The sequence below is a fragment of the Oryx dammah genome, unplaced genomic scaffold (genome assembly GCF_014754425.2).
Source record: "Oryx dammah isolate SB20612 unplaced genomic scaffold, SCBI_Odam_1.1 HiC_scaffold_23, whole genome shotgun sequence".
Lineage (NCBI taxonomy): Eukaryota > Metazoa > Chordata > Mammalia > Artiodactyla > Bovidae > Oryx > Oryx dammah.
Genome location: NW_024070207.1, coordinates 86,317,579 through 86,339,243, shown reverse-complemented (window position 1 = coordinate 86,339,243; position 21,665 = coordinate 86,317,579). Strand labels below are relative to the sequence as shown.

At 39.9% G+C, this 21,665-nt stretch overlaps 1 protein-coding gene across 1 annotated transcript in view; it reads left to right on the top strand.

The window, feature by feature from the left end:
- ZC3H12B (zinc finger CCCH-type containing 12B) overlaps positions 1-11,971 on the top strand; it is a 49,057-nt gene extending 37,086 nt beyond the window's left edge. The window contains exons 2-5 of the mRNA XM_040266110.1: positions 6,405-6,544; positions 8,274-8,508; positions 9,146-9,252; positions 10,516-11,971. Coding sequence (XP_040122044.1) covers positions 6,405-6,544; positions 8,274-8,508; positions 9,146-9,252; positions 10,516-11,936 — 1,903 coding nt within the window. The 3' untranslated portion in view covers positions 11,937-11,971. The remainder of the gene's footprint in view (positions 1-6,404; positions 6,545-8,273; positions 8,509-9,145; positions 9,253-10,515) is intronic.
- The last annotated feature ends 9,694 nt before the right edge of the window (positions 11,972-21,665 follow it).

Here is a 21,665-nt window from a genome sequence, read left to right as displayed (position 1 = left end):
TCCCTGTCCATCATCAACTCCTGGAGTTCACTCAGACTCACGTCCATCGAGTCGGTGATGCCATCCAGCCATCTCATCCTCTGTCGTCCCCTTCTCATCCTGCCCCCATCCCTCCCAGCATCAGGGTGTTTACCAATGAGTCAACTCTTCACATGAGGTGGCCAGAGTATTGGAGTTTCACCTTTAGCATCAGTCCTTCCAAAGAACACCCAGGACTGATCTCCTTTAGAATGGACTGATTGGATCTCCTTGCAGTCCAAGGGACTCTCAAGAGTCTTCTCCAACACCACAGTACAAAAGCATCAATTCTTTGGCGCTCAGCTTTCTTCACAGTCCAACTCCCACATCCATATGTGACCACTGGAAAAACCATAGCCTTGACTAGATGGACCTTTGTTGGCAAAGAAATGTCTCTGCTTTTGAATATACTATCTAGGTTGGTCATAACTTTCCTTCCAAGGAGTAAGCGTCTTTTAATTTCATGGCTGCAATCACCATCTACAGTAATTTTCGAGCCCCAAAAATAAAGTCTGACACTGTTTCCACAGTTTCCCCATCTATTTCCCATGAAGTGACGGGACCAGATGCCATGATCTTCGTTTTCTGAATGTTGAGCTTTAAGCCAACTTTTTCACTCTCCTGTTTCATTTTCATCAAGAGGCTTTTTAGTTCCTCTTCACTCTCTGCCATAAGGGTGGTGTCATCTGCATATCTGAGGTTATTGATATTTCTCCTGGCAATCGTGATTCCAGCTTGTGTTTCTTCCAGTCCAGTTTTTCTCATGATGTACTCCACATATAAGTTCAATAAGCAGGGTGACAATATACAGCCTTGATGTACTCCTTTTCCTATTTGGAAACAGTCTGTTGTTCCATGTCCCGTTCTAACTGTTGCTTCCTGACCTGCATACAGATTTCTCAAAAGGTAGGTCAGGTGGTCTGGTATTCCCATCTCTTTCAGAATTTTCCACAGTTTATTGTGATCCACACAGTCAAAGGCTTTGGCAGAGTCAATAAAGCAGAAATAGATGTGTTTCTGGAACTCTCTTGCTTTTTCCATGATCCATCGGATGTCGGCAATTTGATCTCTGGTTCCTCTGCCTTTTCTAAAACCAGCTTGAACATCTGGAAGTTCATGGTTCACATATTGCTGAAGCATGGCTTGGAGAATTTTGAGCATTACTTTACTAGCATGTGAGATGAGTGCAATTGTGCAGTAGTTTGAGCAGTCTTTGGCATTGCTTTTCTTTAGGATTGGAATGAAAACTGACCTTTTCCAGTCCTGTGGCCACTGCTGAGTTTTCCAAATTCGCTGGCATCTTGAGTGCAGCACTTTGACAGCATCATCTTCCAGGATGTGAAACAGCTCAACTGGACTTCCAGCACCTCCAACAGCTTTGTTCATAGTGATGCTTTCTAAGGCCCACTTGACTTCACATTCCAGGAGGTCTAGGTCTAGGTGAGTGACCACAGCATTGTGATTATCTTGGTCATGAAGATCTTTTTTGTACAGTTCTTCTATGTATTCTTGCCACCTCTTCTTAATATCTTCTGCTTCTGTTAGGTCCATGCCATTTCTGTCCTTTATTGTGCCCATCTTTGCATGAAATGTTCCTTTGGTATCTCTAATTCTCTTGAAGCGATCTCCAGTCTTTCCCGTTCTGATGTTTTCCTCTATTTCTTTGCATTGATCACTGAAGAAGGCTTTCTTCTCTCTCCTTGCTATTCTTTGGAACTCTGCATTCAGATGCTTATATCTTTCCTTTCCTATTTTGCTTTTCGCTTCTCTTCTTTTCACAGCTATTTGTAAGGCCTCCTCAGGCAGCCATTTTGCTTTTTTGCATGTTGTTTTCTTGGGGATGGTCTTTATCCCTGTCTCCTGTACAATGTCATGAACCTCGTTCCATAGTTCATCATGTACTCTATCTATCAGATCTAGTCCCTTAAATCTATTTCTAATTTCCACTGTATAATTATAAGGAATTTGATTTAGGTCATACCTGAATGGTCTAGTGGTTTTCCCTACTTTCTTCAATTTAAGTCTGAATTTGGCAATAAAGAGTTCATGATCTGAGCCACAGTCAGCTCCCAGTCTTGTTTTTGCTGACTGTATAGAGCTTCTCCATCTTTGGCTGCAAAGAAAATAATCACTCTGATTTCAGTGTTCACCATCTGGTGATGTCCATGTGTAGTCTTCTTTTGTGTTGTTAGAAGAGGGTGTTTGCTATGACCAGTGTGTTCTCTTGGCAAAACTCTATTAGCCTTTGCCCTGCTTCATTCCGTATTCCCAGGCCAAATTTGCCTGTTACTCCAGGTGTTTCTTGATGTCCTACTTTTGCATTCCAGTCCCCTATAATGAAAAGGACATCTTTTTTGGGTGTTAGTTTTAAAAGGTCTTCACAGAACCATTCAACTTCAGCTTCTTCAGTGTTACTGGTTGGGGCATAGACTTGGATTACTGTAATGTGGATGGTTTGCCTTGGAAACGAACAGAGATCATTCTGTCATTTTTGAAATTGCATCCAAGTATTGCATTTTGGACTCTTGTTGACCATAATGGTTACTTCATTTCTTCTAAGGGATTCCTGCCCACAGTAGTAGATATAATGGTCATCTGAGTTAAATTCACCCATTCCAGTCCATTTTAGTTCACTGATTCCTAGAATATCAACATTCACTGTTGCCATCTCTTGTTTGACCACTTCCAATTTGCCTTGATTCATGGACCTGACGTTCCAGGTTCCTATGCAATATTGCTCTTTACAGCATCAGACCCTGCTACTATCACTAGCCACATCCACAGCTGGGTATTGTTTATGCTTTGGCTCAATCCCTTCATTCTCTCTGGAGTTACTTCTCCACTGATCTCCAGTAGCATATTGGGCACCTACTGACCTGGGGAGTTCCCCTTTCAGTATCCTATCATTTTGCCTTTTCATACTGTTCATGGGGTTCTCAAGGCAAGAATACTGAAGTGGTTTGCCATTCCCTTCTCCAGTGGACCACATTCTGTCAGACCTCTCCACCATGACCCGCCCGTCTTTGGTGGCCCCACACAGCATGGCTTAGTTTCATTGAGTTAGACAAGGCTGTGGTCCGTGTGATTAGATTGACTAGTTTTCTGTGATTATGGTTTGTATGTCTCCCCTCTGATGCCTTTTTCCTTAACAAAATGCAATTTCATTCCTCACGCCTTCTTTACTGAAAACACACATCCTACTTTCCTTAAGCAACCATGAACTCTCCTTTGTATTAGCATTCGGTAGATTGGTGAATGTAAATACCAATGATAATTTCTAAAAACATTTACTTTCTTATAGAGAATATCTCAAGATGGCACCAAACATTATTCATTAATATTCCAAGATCTCTTTAGTTTCTCTGTAAGAGAAGGTTAGTGTTCAGTAACTAATGTTTTGGAATCTTATTTTATTTGGGAATGACTTAGCTATTCAATAAACTTCCATCACTTAGTTTAGCACAAACCTAGAAATTAGAATTACCCAAATCTGGAAAGACTATTTTAGACAGACATTCCTAAAGTATATTTTATTCTTAATAGAATTTATCGAAAAACTCCTATCTCATTTACATTTTCTTTTCTTGAAAGTTTCCTCACTGAAGTAATTTCCTTGCTGACAAACTTGTAACAGAAATAACTTATATTAAACCTAGACACAATGAAAATGCTATGTTTGATATTAATGACTCAGACATGTCTACATTAATTAGATGAACAAACAAATATTAATACCAAGTATTTAATACTGAATATTTCCCAGTTCATGTGAACCTCAGATATATTTAGGTTAATTTTTACTGTATTTAGAATTGTTTGATTTGTAAGCACTTACTTTTCTTTAGGCCAATTAGATTAGAGTTCATTCGCAAATTAACCTCAGCAATATTAGCCAAAGACAAAACACATGCTGAGACATACACATATCCAGACACAATGTGAGATCTAGCTTCATTTTTTAAACGTATTCATGAATCAGATATCATAATATAAAACTCACTAATTGTAAATACAAATTGGAATAAGAAAATTTTAAAAGGCTTCATTCCCTTTTTCCCCCACTCAGTTTTAGGAAGTACAGATGGTCTAGATAAGTTGTCCAGAGAGCTCTGGTCTAGAGGTATAGGGAGGGAAAATCTATTTCTCTTAGTAGGAGTTATTCCCTCTGGGTAAGAATTCTAAAGAGATTTCTTTTTCTTGAAACTTTCTCTACTGTTTGGGAATTAAACTGGTTGGGGGCTGGTTAACCTTAAACTGGCATTATGTACTTAACTTGGTGCAAATGAAGGTTCATAATTTTCATAGATACTTCCTTTTCTTTCCTTTTAATGGTTTTGAAAAGTTGGTTAGTCAATATAACAAGGGTGTTTTGTGTGTAACTCAGACCAACCTGGACTGTCTTTTTGATTAGAGTAGACAAATTCTCATCTAAGCCTTCTTGAAAGGCAGAGTTAAGCAAAGGATCATTTTGGTAGTTAGAGAATGATTCAGGTGTCAAGCCCAAATATTGCTTAAAAGTTTCTTTCCCAATCTCCCATAATAGTCTGGATTGATTCATTCTATCTTCACTAGCATTGTTGAACATTTGTCCACTTTATGATTTTTGGAGAAAGCTCTGGGATAGGTCTGAGTAATTTCTAAGTTAATTCCTTCAGTACAAGCCTCTGGACTATGTGACCAAAATTCCACTAAGGGTCATTTCCATCCTGCTTTCTCTATTCATTCCCTTGCTTTGCTTTCAGAAACTAACAGCTGTATTAGTTGATATGTATCTGAAACCTGGGCTCTTAAGTCCAGATGGTTAATTCAAAGTTTTTAGCAAATCCCAATGCATTCTGAGTTGGACTGGGAAATTTCTTAGCCAAGGCTCTAAGTTCTGTTTGCATCCTGGATGTATTGGAAAGCAACAAGAACAATTCATTTCTCCCTGTAATAGATTTCTCCTTAAGGGAGCTATAATCATTTCTGATTTTTTTTATCTTCCTTTCCTGGGAAAAGGAAAGCAGCAGGAGGGAGAAGAGTTGGAAGAGAAAAACTGTCTGATCCAGGCAGTTCAAATAGAAGAGGATATATGGGAAGAGCAGAAGGAGAGGCAGAGTCAGTGCTAGCAGCCTTTTTTTTAGTTCTGATTATAGCTTCAAGCAATTATTTGTTGTTTTTGTTGTTGTCATTGTTGTTGCTCAGTCCCTCAGTCATGTCCAACTCTTTATGATCCAATGGACTGCAGCACTTCAGGCTTCCCTACCCTTCACTCTCTCCTGGAGTTTGATCAAACTCATGTTCATTGAATTGATGATGCCATCTAACTATCTAATCTATTGCCTCCTTCTCCTGCCTTGAATGAATCTTAGCAACCTCAGCATACAGCTTTTTTTCTTTCTTTAATTAAGTTAAGAACTTTCACCTTTTCACTTTACCGTCTTTTCAGCATATCCAAATTGCCAGCACCACTATTTTTGTGCTTTGGAACCATTATTAAGTAAAATGAGTTACTTGAACTCAAGCCCTGTGATACTGAAACTGTCAACCTGATAACAAGAGATCCTACTAAGTGACTTATGGGTGGGGTATGCTGGACAAAGAGATGATTCACCTCAGGCAGGATGGAATGGGATGGCACCAGATTTCATAACTCTACTCAGAATGGTGCATAGTTTAAAACTTATGAATTGCTTATTTCTGGAGTTTTCCATTTAAGTCTTTGAACAATCATTAAATGAAAATGTGCATCATGAAACCAAATAAAGGAGATACTGTACATAGACTTTCTTCTATAAAATTTGGATTACATTATATGTAGTCCAAAGCCTTTCTTTTCTCTTTTAGCATTATATTGTGAGCATCTTCCACATCTTAAAATTTTCAAGACTGTAATTTTTGTTGCAAATCATATTTAATTAATTGTGATAACTATTTTCAGTCAGCATTTCAGTGTATCATTTTTGCTATCAGTGTTTTTTTTTAAGCTTATGTACTTAAAATTCATTTCCAACTAATTCTCTATAAACTTTATCCAAACCTCTGGTGACACTTCTTTTTTCATCTGATAAATATTGGAATCTTTGAAAAGGAAATGGTAATAGAAACAGAAAGAGATGAGAGAAAATGGAAATAATGATAGGAAATAGCCACTAGGGCTGCTATAATTTGAGAGTTGTTATTAACTATCTGTGGCCTTGAATGAATGTGTAATGAAAATGGCAATATTTGTAATAATGGAATTTTTAAAATAATTTTATTTATTCTCTTAAAAAATACATTTTTGGCATCCTCAAAAAGTAATATATCTGTTGTTAATGCCTTCACACTAAGAAAAAGCCTATTTGGAGTATTTCTTTGTTACTTGTTATCAATCCTCTCTACTCTCATTCCCTATCTTCCTGAAGCCATGGGAATAAAGAAGAGTTCTCCTGCAGAGGAATACAACTTGCTGTGGATTGGTTCCTAGATAAAGGCCATAAAGATATTACTGTATTTGTGCCTGCATGGAGAAAGGAGCAATCCCGCCCTGATGCACCAATTACAGGTACTAATTCAATTAAGACATTTCTTCTTATCCAGAAGCAAAGCTGGCAAAATAGTTTGGTGAGAGCCCAATGCTCCTAAATTAGATTAGTTTTCTAAATCTATTGAGTACACTTAAAATGTTTTTTTATTAAGTGTATTTTAAAGCAGATTTCTCCTGATCCAAATAGTCTGTTGTGCTGTGGCACAGAGCAGTTAAATAGAGACTTGAATTTCAAGCAAAAAATAAAGCACATAGTTGTAAAAAAGAGTGTTTGTTTTTATTTGACCATAAGCTTCAGACAAAAAGGGGGATGAATTTGATTACGAACATGACTTGAGTTTTCCAAAATACTAAAGAAACCACCATAGACAATGGATCTCATCCTGTAGCAGATAAGTTATTGTGGGATTTGCAAATTAGGGGTTAGAATAGAAAAAGAGAAAAGTACCACGGCATTCAAAGCTAATTTATCCATGAAGCACAGTAGGCCAAGTGCCTAGGGTTCATAATATATACTTTTAGGATACCGTGTAAATGGTTTAATTTTTTTAGCTTTTTAATATCAGAGGGGAAAATTGAATATAGCAATAAATATATAATAATGTACCTAACTGGATTATTTGTGTTTATATCAACATAGTTGTAAAGTATAAACCTAACATTTCTTTATGGAAGAAAAGACCATGAAGGCAAAAGTGCCTAAAGTCCACAAAAGTTATGATGTGGCCCTATTGGCAGGAGGATCACTACATTCACTTATAATAGTATATAAAGCTAGCTCTTAACAGCATTTGAGAGCATCAATACCCCAATTCTCTGAGTATAAGGTCTTGCCTTATTTACAAAATGAGAAGGTTCAGTGTCATGGGGTTGTCTGCCAACTGCTGAACAGGCTCCCAGCCTCAGTATGAGAGTGGATCCTGCTGCTAAGCTGCAGCTAAGTCAATTCAGTCGTGTCCAACTCTGTGCAACCCCATAGACGGCAGCCCACCAGGCTCTGCCGTCCCTGGGATTCTCCAGGCAAGAACACTGGAGTGGGTTGCCATTTCCTTCTCCAATGCATGAAAGTGAAAAGTGAAAGTGAAGTCGCTCAGTCATGTCCGACTCTCAATGACCCCATGGACTGCCGCCCACCAGGCTCCTCTGTCCATGGGACTTTCCAGGCAAGAGTACTGCAGTGAGTTGCCATTGCCTTCTCCAAGAGTGGATCCTGGCCCTACTCAAACTTCTTTCTTCATTAATAAAGAGGCTAAAAGTAAAGGGGGTCAGTACTCATATGCTACCACTTAATATTTTTCCTTAGTCGTGGCTTTCTTCAGGCAGAAGGCAAAAATGTTTGTCCCTAAGAAAGATACATTGTTTTCCTCCTGCCAGACACATTCTCATCATACTTCCCTGGTTTCTTCAGCAACCAAAACCTGGTGCTGCAGCCAAAGGGCAAAATAAGCCTCAAAAATGTTAGGATATCAATGTTATTTCTTACTGTTCATGCTAGTTTTAAAAAACTTAGATGCAATTTAATCTATTTCCTTTGTTTTATCTGAAAGAAAACTGGAGTGGAAAGGGGAAAGCAACTTGGCTAAAATCACAGTCCAAAATGGTGCCATAGCCAGGAATAGTGGCTGCATTCTAAGAGCAAATAATATATTAAGCTAGTATCAACTTTTATATTTTTTAATATGGGAATAATGCTGTTGATTTCCAAAGATGATTTATATTCTGTGGCATATAATCCATATTTCAACAGATCAAGATATCCTACGTAAACTGGAAAAGGAAAAGATTCTTGTCTTCACACCATCCCGAAGGGTCCAGGGCAGAAGAGTTGTTTGCTATGATGACCGGTTCATAGTCAAACTGGCTTTTGATTCTGATGGCATCATTGTATCCAATGATAACTACCGAGACCTTCAAGTCGAAAAGCCAGAATGGAAGAAGTTTATAGAGGAGCGCTTGCTGATGTATTCTTTTGTGAATGACAAGTATGTTTCTTTCCTATGGGTTCTGAATAGCCTAAATCCAAATTACCACTAAGGACAGATTTAATTTCATTTCAAGAAACATTTACTGAACACTTACTGTATATTTTGCATTATGCTGATTGCCATGGGAATAAAACGCTGAATAAATAACAAGACTCACCCTTAAGAAGCTCACAGTGTACTTAGAGAAGAGATGCCCACAAAGTATTGGGATAAACTCTATAGTTAGAATTTTTTTAATTGCTTTGTCTATGTGAAATGATATGAAAAAGTCTCACAGAGGAAATAACATTTGAGATGAAGTTTACAGACAGAGGAAAGAGGGCTTCTGGGCATTATAGGTAAAGAGAACATCATGAGTAAAGCTATAAAGATGTGAAAATGGGTTGCACGTTGGGGGAACCGGCAGACATGTCAGTGTGGTTGAAACTTATAATCCACAGAAGAATGATGTACGGGAAAAATAATTCCTTTCTTGTGTTCAAGTGGAAAGAGAGGGAAGAACTGCTGACTTGGCAGAAGATAAACTTGAGGCACAAAGGGCTATTAGAAGGCTATGACAATAGTATAAGCAACATGTAATGAAGGCCTGAACTCCTGATAAGGGATAGTTTACCTCTTGCTTGCTTGCTTTCAGGTTTATGCCTCCAGATGATCCTTTAGGACGTCATGGCCCAAGCCTTGAAAACTTCTTAAGAAAGAGACCCGTTGTTCCTGAACACAAGAAGCAACCATGTCCTTATGGTGAGTACCTATATGCAAAACTGAAGAAGTCTGTGAATACTTTTCTCTTCAAGGTTTCCCTTTCAAAGGGAAAATCCTGGCTTGTCCACTCTGTGAGTTAAAGTCTGTGTCTTCATATATTTTCAATTAGGCATTTAAAGAACCATCCTAGAAATTTCCTGAGAAACAGGTAACTAGAATTGAAGGAAATAATAATTGTCACTAGTTAAAATGATTTTTGTCTTCTAACTGTCTCTGTCCTGAGTAGTGTTGTTGGGGGCAGGGAAGTGCAGAAACTTACTTGATCTGTGGAAGAAGAAAGGGCAATGACAAACTGCATTTGGCCCCAAGAATGATGTGTCTTTCAGGCAGGTAACTGCGCCCTCTTTTAATATTACCCTTTTCTTCCAATCTGCATTTTCCAGTTTGCTTCCAACCTTTATCTTCATTTCCTATTTTAAATATAGTTTTCTACACCCATGGCTGATTCTTGTCAATGTATGGCAAAAACCACTACAATATTGTAAAGTAATTAGCCTCCAATTAAAATAAATTAATTAATTCAAAATAAAATAAAGTAAATAAATAAATATAGCTTTCTAGAGTGCTTTCATGATCTTATGCAAGTCCCTGTGACACCAAGTTTGTGAACCTAACAGTAAGATATGTGCTGCCTGGTCTGAGGCAAATTTGAATGTTCACTGTTTTTGAATAATCATTTATTTATAAGACATCTAGGTGTTTGTTCTCAACTATCATTTATTCATATCATAGAATATTTCATGTTCATTATCTTCATTTAATGCTCACAATGACCTTATAATAAAGATATTATTATGAACCTTATTTACAGAACAGGAAAATGAGGCACAGAAATTAAAAATCACTTACCAAGTTCACATGGCTAGTATGTGACATAGCTGGAATTAAAGCTCAGATCTGACCAGCCTCCAGGCCAATGCTCTTTGCACTGAACCACCCTGCCTGCTACTGCTCTATGCCTCAGCATGCAGGTTATGCCTAGACAAAGTTGTGAATTTCAGGAAAATGAAGACTGTTCAATGACCACTCTTACCTTTCACACTGCAGTGTCCTCCCTAGGTTTCCACTTCTTTCCTCTCCACTCACAGTGTGTGATGCCACCATGGTGTTGTCTGTCTCCCGTCTTTAAGAACAGTTAATAAAGTAAAACTCTAACCTGAGTGACCAGATTGTTAAAACAGCCTCTGGCACAGAGAGTTGCACCACTGTGAGAGAGTCTTACCCCAGGGCATTATTTTTCAGGCAAAAAATGCACCTACGGCCACAAGTGCAAATACTACCATCCGGAGCGGGCCAACCAACCGCAGCGTTCGGTGGCTGATGAGCTCCGCATCAGTGCCAAACTGTCCACAATAAAAACCATGAGTGAAGGCACCCTGGCCAAGTGTGGCACAGGGCTGTCTAGTGCCAAAGGTGATATAACCTCAGAAGTCAAACGCGTGACCCCCAAGCGTCAATCGGATCCCAGCATCCGGTCTGTGGCTGTGGAGCCTGAGGAATGGCTGTCCATTGCCCGTAAGCCTGAGGCCAGCTCTGTCCCCTCACTTGTGACTGCTTTAAGTGTCCCCACAATCCCACCCCCCAAAAGCCATGCAGTGGGTGCCCTCAACACTCGTTCAGCCAGCAGCCCAGTACCAGGATCCTCTCATTTCTCCCACCAGAAGTCCTCTTTGGAGCACATGACCAGCATGCAGTACCCACCCATCCTGGTTACCAATAGCCACGGGACCCCTATTAGCTATGCTGAGCAATACCCAAAGTTTGAGCCCTTAGGGGACCACAGCTACTATTCAGTGTTAGGCGACTTCTCCAAACTGAACATCAACAGCATGCATAATCGAGAGTACTACATGGCTGAAGCAGACCGCGGGTTGTATGCCCGGAATCCCAACCTCTGTCCTGACAATCGTATGAGCCATACCAGGAACGACAACTATTCCTCTTACAACAACCTGTACTTGGCTGTAGCTGATACTCATCCTGAAGGCAGTTTGAAGCTGCATCGCTCAGCATCTCAGAACCATCTTCAGCCTTTTCCTCATGGTTACCATGAAGCCTTAACACGAGTGCAGAGCTATGGCCCAGAAGACTCTAAGCAAGCCCCCCACAAGCAATCAGTCTCCCACTTAGTTCTGCATGCCCAGCACCCAACAACTGGAGCACGCTCCAGCTGTCCTGGAGACTATCCCATGCCTCCCAATATCCATCCTGGGGCAACCCCCCAGCCAGGACGTGCCCTGGTGATGACTCGGATGGATAGCATTTCTGATTCTCGCCTATATGAGAACAATCCCATGAGGCAAAGACGTCCTCCTCTGTGCCGGGAACAGCATGCCAGCTGGGACCCACTGCCCTGTGCAACTGACTCCTATGGCTACCACTCCTATCCCTTGAGTAACAGCCTCATGCAACCATGCTATGAGCCAGTCATGGTACGGAGTGTGCCTGAAAAGATGGAGCAGCTTTGGATGAATCCTTGGATTGGAATGTGCAATGATTCCAGGGAGCAAATGATCCCAGAGCACCAGTATCAGACCTACAAGAACCTCTGCAATATTTTCCCTTCAAACATTGTTCTTTCAGTGATGGAGAAGAATCCCCACACAGCAGATGCCCAGCAACTAGCAGCCTTGATTGTTTCTAAGCTTAGGGCTGCACGTTGACATGACATAGGACTTATTTCTTTATATAAATATGAATACCAATAATGCACTAATACTATGATAATAGTAACTAATAGTTTTGTGTTACACTTTACAAGTTACAAACTGTTTGTCATTGAAGTGCATAACAACCCTGTGAGGAAAGTCTTACTAATGTCTTGTTTTCTAGACAAGGAAACTGAAGCTCAGTGAGTTTAAAAGTAACTTGCTGAAGTCACACTGCTAGCAAGTGACCAAGTCAAGACTCACACCCAAGTCCTCTGACTCCAAGTCCTATACCCTTTTGCACTGCACCATGCAGGTAATGGAGGACAAAACCCAGGGGAAAGGCCTAAATGCAAGAGGCTCCAAGGGATTCCATTACCAACTGTTTTCTTAGTCACACATTCTATATTATGAAGTATCAATGGCATATCTAATTTAGAGAGCAAGAGTATCAGGATCAATCCATTTAGGATTTTTAATAAGAATATTTAAATCTATTTAAAAGTAAAGACATACTTTATTGCATGGATATCTGACCATTCAATACCTTTATTAACTCAGATATAGGGTGACATTGAAGTTTTTAGAGCTGTATTTCAAACCTATTGTTAGCAATTATATTGCATGTATGACTGTATGTATTTAGTTTGAGGTGTGTGTGTATGTGTATCTCTATATAACCTTTTGAATAGTGGTGAAAAGACAGACTTTGCACAGCCCTTAGTCTACAGCTGTATACATCACAAATCTGACTTGATGATTTTACATCATATTTCATAGTTTCAACTAGTTTTGAAAGTGAAACTACATCTCAATATTTGAATATTGCTTTCTTAGGCACCAGAGCAAACTGGCTCTATTTCCTTTGCACTTTTTACTTGTCAACATTTATTGAGAGTTCTTCACTTTTAAGTCTCTTCACCTTAGTAAATTAGGGATCAGATTGATGCCTTTTTCTGCAGAAGAGGTGACGGATAGTTCCAAGCTGATACTCTCAAGTTCCAAGCATAGTAGTTGCGTGTGCTAGACAAGTACAGAAGAGTTGGACCAGGACCAAGGGATTTACTACCAGAATTTGCTTCCCTTAATCCCAGGAGAGATTAAATGACAAACACAAAAAGCTGCATTCAAGGGGGGTCCAATGGATGCTCTTTGGACTTCTGACCTATGCAGTATTCAACATCACAGGATGAAATGCATTGAAGGACAGTGCACCATCATGTAATCCACTTTCTCCTGCCATCTAACCTTTGGGCAATAAGGTCTATCATTGGTGGAGCAGAACTTCTTTAGGAAACAAAATCAGGGGATTTTCTAAGTGGAAAAAGCTTCCAAAAGGGGATACTACATCTTTGCTAATAGCTGGCTCAGTTACATACTTCAAATGCAGGCAGAGGGTGCACTTGACCTTTGGTAATTCTTAAATGGATTACTAAGGAAGGCAGGACTTTGAGTTGACAGCACTATATGGGCAACTTGTATCTTGCTCAGGGTGGGAACCTTTGTAGCTAAATGCCTCTAGAAGAGGCGTTTATTGTTTTTGTTTTTTTAAACAGCTGCACTAAATAAACCCCTTTTTGAATCCATTGTATATTGCAACATTTTGAACCATGACCAGCTCACTATTTCTTGAGCTGGAACTTGCTAATTTCTATGGTAGTTTTTTTCATGAAAGTTGAGAAGGCCTGGTCTTGGCCTTTTGTTTCTTCATGAGAAGGTGTGACACTGCCTATAAATGTTTCTTACTGTGAAACACTCCGAATGTGAGACTGTAGTCAGGGTTATTTCTGGTGGTTTGATAACGGCTTGCATGCTGCTTTCTGGGTTTCTGTCTCTGTCCTGGTTGATCAAAACTTCCTCTCGGTGTTTCTTTTCAGTTTACCACAGTTCACATTCATCTCCTACCCTTTGATCTTTCTATCTCCCAGTGTACTGAGGAGTAAAAGTATTTTCTGCCAGGGAGGTCCATAGAGTGGAGAAGGCAACGGCAACTCAATCCAGTACTCCGGCCTGGAAAATCCCATGGACGGAGGAGCCTGGTAGGCTGCAGTCCATGGGGTTGTGAAGAGTCGGACAGGACTGAGTGACTCCACTTTCACTTTCATGAACTGGAGAAGGAAATGGCAACCCACTCCAGTGTTCTTGCCTGGAGAATCCCAGGGACAGGGGAGCCTGGTGGGCTGCCGTCTATGGGGTCACACAGAGTCGAACACGACTGAAGAGACTTAGCAGCAGGTCCATAGAGAGCGAAGTGCTTGCTGTTTCACACAAACACCATTTCATACCTTCAACTTCTTGGACCTTCTAAATCTGTCCCATGTCTAAGTCAGGGTATGTGACAATCTTAGATGACTCTACTGCCTTCGTGCCAGATAGTTCACCTTCCTACAAAAACCATCAATGGTACCACAGTATCCACTAGCTGCACACTGTACAGAGAAGCACAAGATTAATCTTCTCAGATACAGTTCATCTGGAACATGTTTATGTTCAGCAATCGAAAAAAAAAAAAACATGTAAGCTCCTCTCAATACAGGAAATATTTTTTAAGGCAGCATATGTATTTATTTCCTAAAAACAACTGTCATTCTTCTCATAAAATGTGTATGAATCAAAGCAGCTAGGAGCAATGCCTCAAATAACCAGAAATGACCTTCTGTTGATACAAATTGTATCTCTTTTTCTCCTGACTGTATAGAAACAAATGTACAAAACTCATCTTAAATTAGGTTTGGTACTGACTTTTCATTATGATGTTTGTGGCACTGTGTGTCACAAGGGAGTAGCCCAGGATCATGAGGGAGCTTTTATTTACAAAGGGCAGTAGTTTATAGACAAAGAATTTTTCAAGGACTCTTGATTACTATGTGCAACAGATATTGTGCATAGTTTCAAGCACTATATGGCATAAGTTTCTCTTTAGCCTATTAAATTTAATATGTCCTTGCAAAAGAGATTTTGTGTACAAAACTGTCAGTGTTAGTTGTTCATCTGTAAGAATCTATAAATGGAGCTGTATGCATAAATTGAGCTTGTTTATATTGAGGTCTGCACACTTGACTGTTCCATTTTGTCTGCAATTATAAAACAGCAAATACAAAGAAACATTGAAACCCCTTTAGTATCCTTGATAATGAAATCAAGCTTCCACCCTGGGGCTAAGTGTGTGTTCTTCAGGATACTTACCTCCAAGTACTAAGTAGGGGTTACTGCACAGTGTTTTGTGTGGTTTTCAAGAAGTATATTTTGCAAGAGGTGCTTTGTAATTTTAATTCTTTCACTGACTTTCTGAACTCATAGCAAATCTGTGCCTGTTCAGGCCTTAGATTTTATAGATTTTGTGATTTTTTCTTTTTGTGATTTTGTTGTTTTATTGTTATTTTTATTTCAACCTGAAGAAGTGTGACTCTGGAGTGGCATAGTCAATCCAGAGCACCATTTCTATAAGATGGCTCAAAGGAAAAGGAGCCTTTTCAAAGGTAACATACAGCCATTGCATGCTCTCTTAAGGTGCAAGAAATGGAAGGGGGGATGACACATGCCTTATGGAAATGGTATACAAAACTTTTCTTCTAAGTAATGAAATGTGTGTATATATATATATACATATATACACACTCTCTCTCTCCTAGTTTCCAGGAGAATACTTCTAAATCCATTTTTTCTATTTTAGAATAAATTATCTTTATACAGTAATTCAAACACTTACATCCATTAACTCTTGGCACTGGGTTTTCTTCTTATATAGAAGAGCTCATTTTGAGAGGCACTCAGTTACTGTTTTATGTATGCTTTAAGTATGGGACTTTGTATAAACACCCTTTTTGAGGGCCAACAATTTCAATACACTGTTTAACTCTGGGAACCAGGTCTGGAGCTGCACAGGGAAAGTAATGTCAAGTTGTCCAAAGAGCCCTGCTCAGGTGTCCTTCCAACCCTTCTCTACCTTCCCCTAGTTGGTTTTTCCTCAGGCTTGACACTGAGGTGTGCATATCTGCAACTAAAATAGCACTACACTTAGTTCTCATTGAAAATCAAACCAGTATATTTTGGGAACTTGTTTGTCTAAATAGTCAATGCCAAAAGACTCAGCATATTCCATATCTATCATACTGTAGCTAGCTATATACATAGGCAGATTGACTAATTTTAGTCCTGGTTTGCATATCTTTGAGCTATAGAAGTTTGCTTTATACATTTGTGGGATTAAATGATACTGTATAATGGCTGTAAGCTTTTATAAAATATCTTTGGGTTTTTTGTTTGACCCAAACATAAATGTAAGTCTTAATGACAAAGTGCACAAAGCTAACCAGAGGTGAGAGAAAACATATCCTGTTCCCACTTTTGTCTGCACCTGAAATGCATGTGCAATGTTTTGCAATATGTTCTCACTAGCATGAATGTGCTGACTACTTCATGAGGTTTTGTTTCACTTATAATCATGATGGAAAATGCTGTATCCTTGACAACAATGAACTGTAACTACATTTAATTACTGCATAAAGTTTTTGTTTACTAACCACTAATGGCTCTGTCTCTTTACAAATATCACTAACAAAAGCCATACCACACGTACAAATACACACTCACCTCCTAAAGATTTAGATTTCTGTCCTTGGATTTGCATCTTGAGATAAACAATAAGAGGAGGGATCTCCTCAAGTGAGTTCATCTGAATTTTGTCACAGTAAACATTTTTATTTAGTCGCTAAGTCATAGCCGATTCTTTTGCGACCCCATGGACTGTAGCCTGCCAGGCTCCTCTGTCCATGGGATTCTCCAGGCAACAATACTGGAGTGCAGTGCAATTTCCTTCTCCAGGGTATCTTCCTGACTCAGGGAGTGAACCTGCATCTCCTGTATTTGCAAGCAGATTCTTTACCACTGATCCACTGGGGAAGCCCTCACAGTAAATATATGCACTCTAATTTTTTTATACTAACACAGCTAAAAGTGCAAATCAGTTGGCTTTTCCAACAGGGCTGGGCTGGACCAGGCCTCCAACTGGTGGGTTAGAACTTGGTGGAGGGATAAGGGGTCAGGCTTATTTCTCTTTCCCCACTGAATAGCCTCAGGTCCACAGAGACATCATCTGCTGAGCCTTAGCCAGAACATCAGAGCTAAAAGCAGCCTAGAGAACCCTACAGTTTATAGAGAAGTCATGTGGGGACTGTGGGAAGCACTCAGTTGCATGGACTCCATCAAGGTATAGGTATGAGAACTGAGGCACTAAGAACTGAAGAGATTTGATTGAGGCTGAACAGGGCCAAGAGTAGAACCCCAAGCCTCATTGCTCTCAAGCCAGTGAGCCCTTTATCACAGTGGTGTCTGCTCTCCCATGAACCTGGCTTCAGAAATCTCAGGTTTCAGGAGGACTCCAACCAGTGACGACCCTTGGTTCTTATTCTCCATGGACTTAGAAACGGGCTTACTCTCCATGGACTTAGAAATGGGCTTCAACAGCCTACTTCTTATCTTTAGATCAGTCTTTGAGGGCTACAGAAGAGCACTTTTTCCTGGGTTAAATGAAGACTTGAGTCCTGAGTTCAAGGCTACCAACCCTGGCATGAATCCACAGAAATCACACATAGAAAGCTTTAAGAGAAACTTCATATCTATGATCTTTTTGATCTTTACAAGCCCATGAGGTAAATATCCTCCTTCGACAAATGAAGAAACTGTGGCACGATTTGCCCAAGGTTGTTCTCATTAAGTGGTAGAGTGTGGTGTTGTTCAGTCGCTCAGTCGTGTCCAACTCTGCAACCCCATGGACTGCAGCACAAGTGGTTTCCCTGTACTTCAGTATCTCCCAGAGTTTGCTCAAATTCACGTCCATCAAGTTAGTGATGCCATCCAACCATCTCATCCTCTGTCACCACCTTCTCATCCAGCCCTCAATCATTCCTAGCATCAGGGTTTTTTCCAATGAGTTGGCTCTTTGCAACAGATGGCCAAAGTATTGGAGTTTCAGCATCAGTCCTTCCAAAGAATATTAAGGGTTGGCAGCAATTCTTCAGTGCTCCACCTTCTTTATGGTCCAACTCTCACATTCATACATGATTACTTGAAAAACCATAACTTTGACTATATGGACCTTTGTCAGCAAAGTGATGTCTCTGCTTTTTAATTTGCTGTCTAGGTTCATCACAGCTCTTTTCTTCCAAGGCCTGGAACCTATATTTTTGGGTAGCTTCTTCCTCTACACCAGAGCAACTCAGACTTTAGTGTGCTTCAGAATTATCTGAAGGGCCTGTTAAACCAGACTGCTGGCCACTGTCAGCCATTCTGAAGTACATCTGGAGTGAGGTTCAGTAATTTGTATGTCTAACAAGTACTAACACCAAAAAAATATGTACTTTTCATCACAGGGGATTTGAATACAAAGTAGGAAGACAAGAGATACCTGAAGTAACAGGAAAGTTTGGCTGTGCAGCACAAAACGAAACAGGGCAAAGGCTAACAGAGTTTTGTCAAAAGAACACACTGGTCATAGCAAACAACTTCTTCCAACAACACAAGAGATGACTATACACATGGACATCACCAGATGGTCAATACTGAAATCAGATTATTTCTTTGCAGCCGAAGATGAAGAAGCTCTATACAGTCAGAAAAAAATGAGATGTGGAGTCAACTATGGCTCAGATTATGAACTTCTTATTGCAAAATTCAGACATAAATTGAAGAAAAGTACAGAAAACCAATAGACCATTCAGGTATGACCTAAATCAAAACCCTTATGATTATACAGTGGAAGTGACAGATTCAAGGGATTAGATCTGATAGAGTGCTTGAAGAACTATGGATGGAGGTTTGTAACATTGTACAGGAGGTAGTGACCAAAACCATCTCAAAGAAAGAGAAATGCAAGAAGGCAAAATGGTTGTCTGAGGAGGCCTTACAAATAACTGAGAAAAGCAGAGACTCGAAAGGCAAAGGAGAAAGGGAAAGATAATCCAACTGAATGTAGAGTTCCAAAGAATAGCAAGGAGAGATAAGAAGGCCTTCTTAAATGAACAATGCAAAGAAATAGAGGAAAACAATAAAATGGGAAAGATTAGAGACTTCTTTAAAAAACCTGGAGATACCAAAGAAACATTTCATGCAAAGATGGCACAATAAAGGACAGAAATGGCAAGGACCTAACAGAAGCAGAAGACATTAAGAGGTGGCAAGAATACACATAAGAACTGTACAAAAAAGATCTTAATGACCTGGATAACCCTGATGATGTGGTCACTCACCAAGAGCTAGACATCCTGGAGTGTGAAGTCAAGTGGGCCTTAGGAAGCATTACTACAAACAAAGCTAGTGGAGGTGATGGAATTCCAGATGAGCTATTTCAAACTGTAAAAGATGATGCTGTTAAAGTGCTGCACTCAGTATGTCAGCAAATGTAGAAAACTCAGCAGTGGCCACAGGACTGTAAAAGGTCAGCTTTCATTCCAATCTCAAAGAAGGGCAATGCCAAAGAATGCCCAAACTACTGTACAACTGAGCTCATTTCAAATGCTAGCAAGGTAATGCTCAAAATCCTTCAAGCTAGGCTTCAACATTACATGAACTGAGAACTTCCAGATATACAAGCTGCATTTAGAAAATGTAGAGCAACCAGAGATCAAATTGCCAATATCTGTTGGATCATAGAAAAAGCAAGAGAATTTCAGAAAAACATCTGCTTCATTGACTATACTAAAGCCTTTGACTGTGTGGATGACAACAAACTGTGGACAATTCTTAAAGAGATGGGAATACCAGACCACCTAACCTGTCTCCTGAGAAACCTATATGCAGATCAAGAAGCAACAGTTAGAACTAGACATGGAACAACAGAATTGTTCCAAATTGGGAAAGAAGTACATCATGGCTATCTATTGTCACCCTGCTTATTTAACTTCTATGCAGAGTACATCATGCCAAATGCCAGGCTGGATGAATCAATCACAAGCTGGATTCACGACTGCCAGGAGGAATATCAACAACCTCAGATATGCAGATACCACCTTAATGGCAGAAAGTGAGGAGGAAGTAAAGAGCCTCTTGATGAATGTGAAAGAGGAGAGTAATAAAACTGGCTTAAAACTCAACATTCAAAAAATGAAGATCATGGCATCTGGTCCCATTACTTCATGGTAAATAGATGGGCAAACTATGGAAACAAGACAGACTTTATTTTCTTGGGCTCCAAAAATTACTGGGGACAATGAATGCAGCCATAAGTTAAAAGACACTTGCTCCTTGGAAGAAAAGCTATGACAAACATAAACAGAATTTTAAAAAAGCAGAGACATCAACCTGCTGATAAAGGTCTATATAGTCAAAGCTATGACTTTTCTGGCCATATTTGGATACGAGTTGGACCATAAAGAAGGCTGAGCACCAAAGAACTGGTGATTTTGAACTATGGTACTAGAGACTCTTGAGAGTCCCTGGACAGCAAGGAGATCAAACCAGTCAATCATTAAGGAAATCAAACCTGAATATTCATTGGAAGGACTGATGCTGAAGCTGAAGCTCCAATACTTTGGCCACCTGATGCAAAGAGGCAACTCATTGGAAAAGACCTTGATATTGGGAAAGATTGAAGACAGAAGGGGCCAACAGAGGATGAGATGGTTGGATAGCATTACCAACCCAATGGACATGAGCTGGAGCAAAGTCTGGGAGATACGGAAGCCTGGTGTGCAGCAGTCCATGGGGTTGCAGAGTCAGACACAACTTAGTAACTAAACAACAATTACCCAGGTGGTACTCATATTACCAGAAACTCAGATCTACACCAAACTGTTAACCTATGTCCTTGGGCAAACCCCTACCCTTTTTCTCTGAATTAATGTCTCAATGTATTAAATTAGGGGACTAGATTTCCAAACATTTTTTTAGCATCAAAGCCCATTTTGAAAAAATAGGAATTTTATATATGATACCAATACATACACAATAAAAATCCAGGGTGCTTTAGAGAAGCGCTGGAGAAGAACCAAGGGTTTGCAGCAGCCATCTCCCCACAGAGCAGATGCTGAGGCTGTGTCCCAGAATATATATTTGCAAATCCCTTGACAAGATGTGGCCTAGATGCTCCTTGAGGGCTCTCTTCTGACATTTTTGGCCGCTAAGACAGCATTTCACAGGAGCGGGAAGCATCGGAAGGAAACTTACCCATGCATTAACCTGTGCAGACTGCTCTGCCCATGCCTGATGGTTGGGTCCACACAGCATAGGAAATCTTAACCTTTGGGGCTGTTGGGCTCATGGGTCCCTTCAATAATCTGATTAAATCTGTGAACTAGCTCTAGAAAAATGATTACATACACATACCCACGAAGATATTCAGGATATCCTCTAGTAAACTCCCTAGTGTCCTAACTCAAGTTTAAAACCTTGACTAGTCTCTGGCAGGACACTTCCATTCAATTCCTACTTAGCATTTTATAGCATATGCCTTCTCCTCTTCATCATTGCTTGTCGTAGTCATTTACAGAGCAAGCGTCTTGGCTGAAATATGGCCTGGTTCTGTCCCTTGTTTCACCTTGTGCAGGCCCAAACTGGCCTAGCAGGTGCCCACTCTTTCAGCCAGCTATCACTCTCCTAAGTTGGAGTGGGGGATATTACAGTCAATCTTACCTTCAGCCAACCACCACCCTGGAAATATCACCTGAGAAAAACAAAGAACTCGTGTACACCAGGGCTTTCTTAAGACACTTAACAAAGGCATAAGGTTATCATAATTGGTAAATTTTG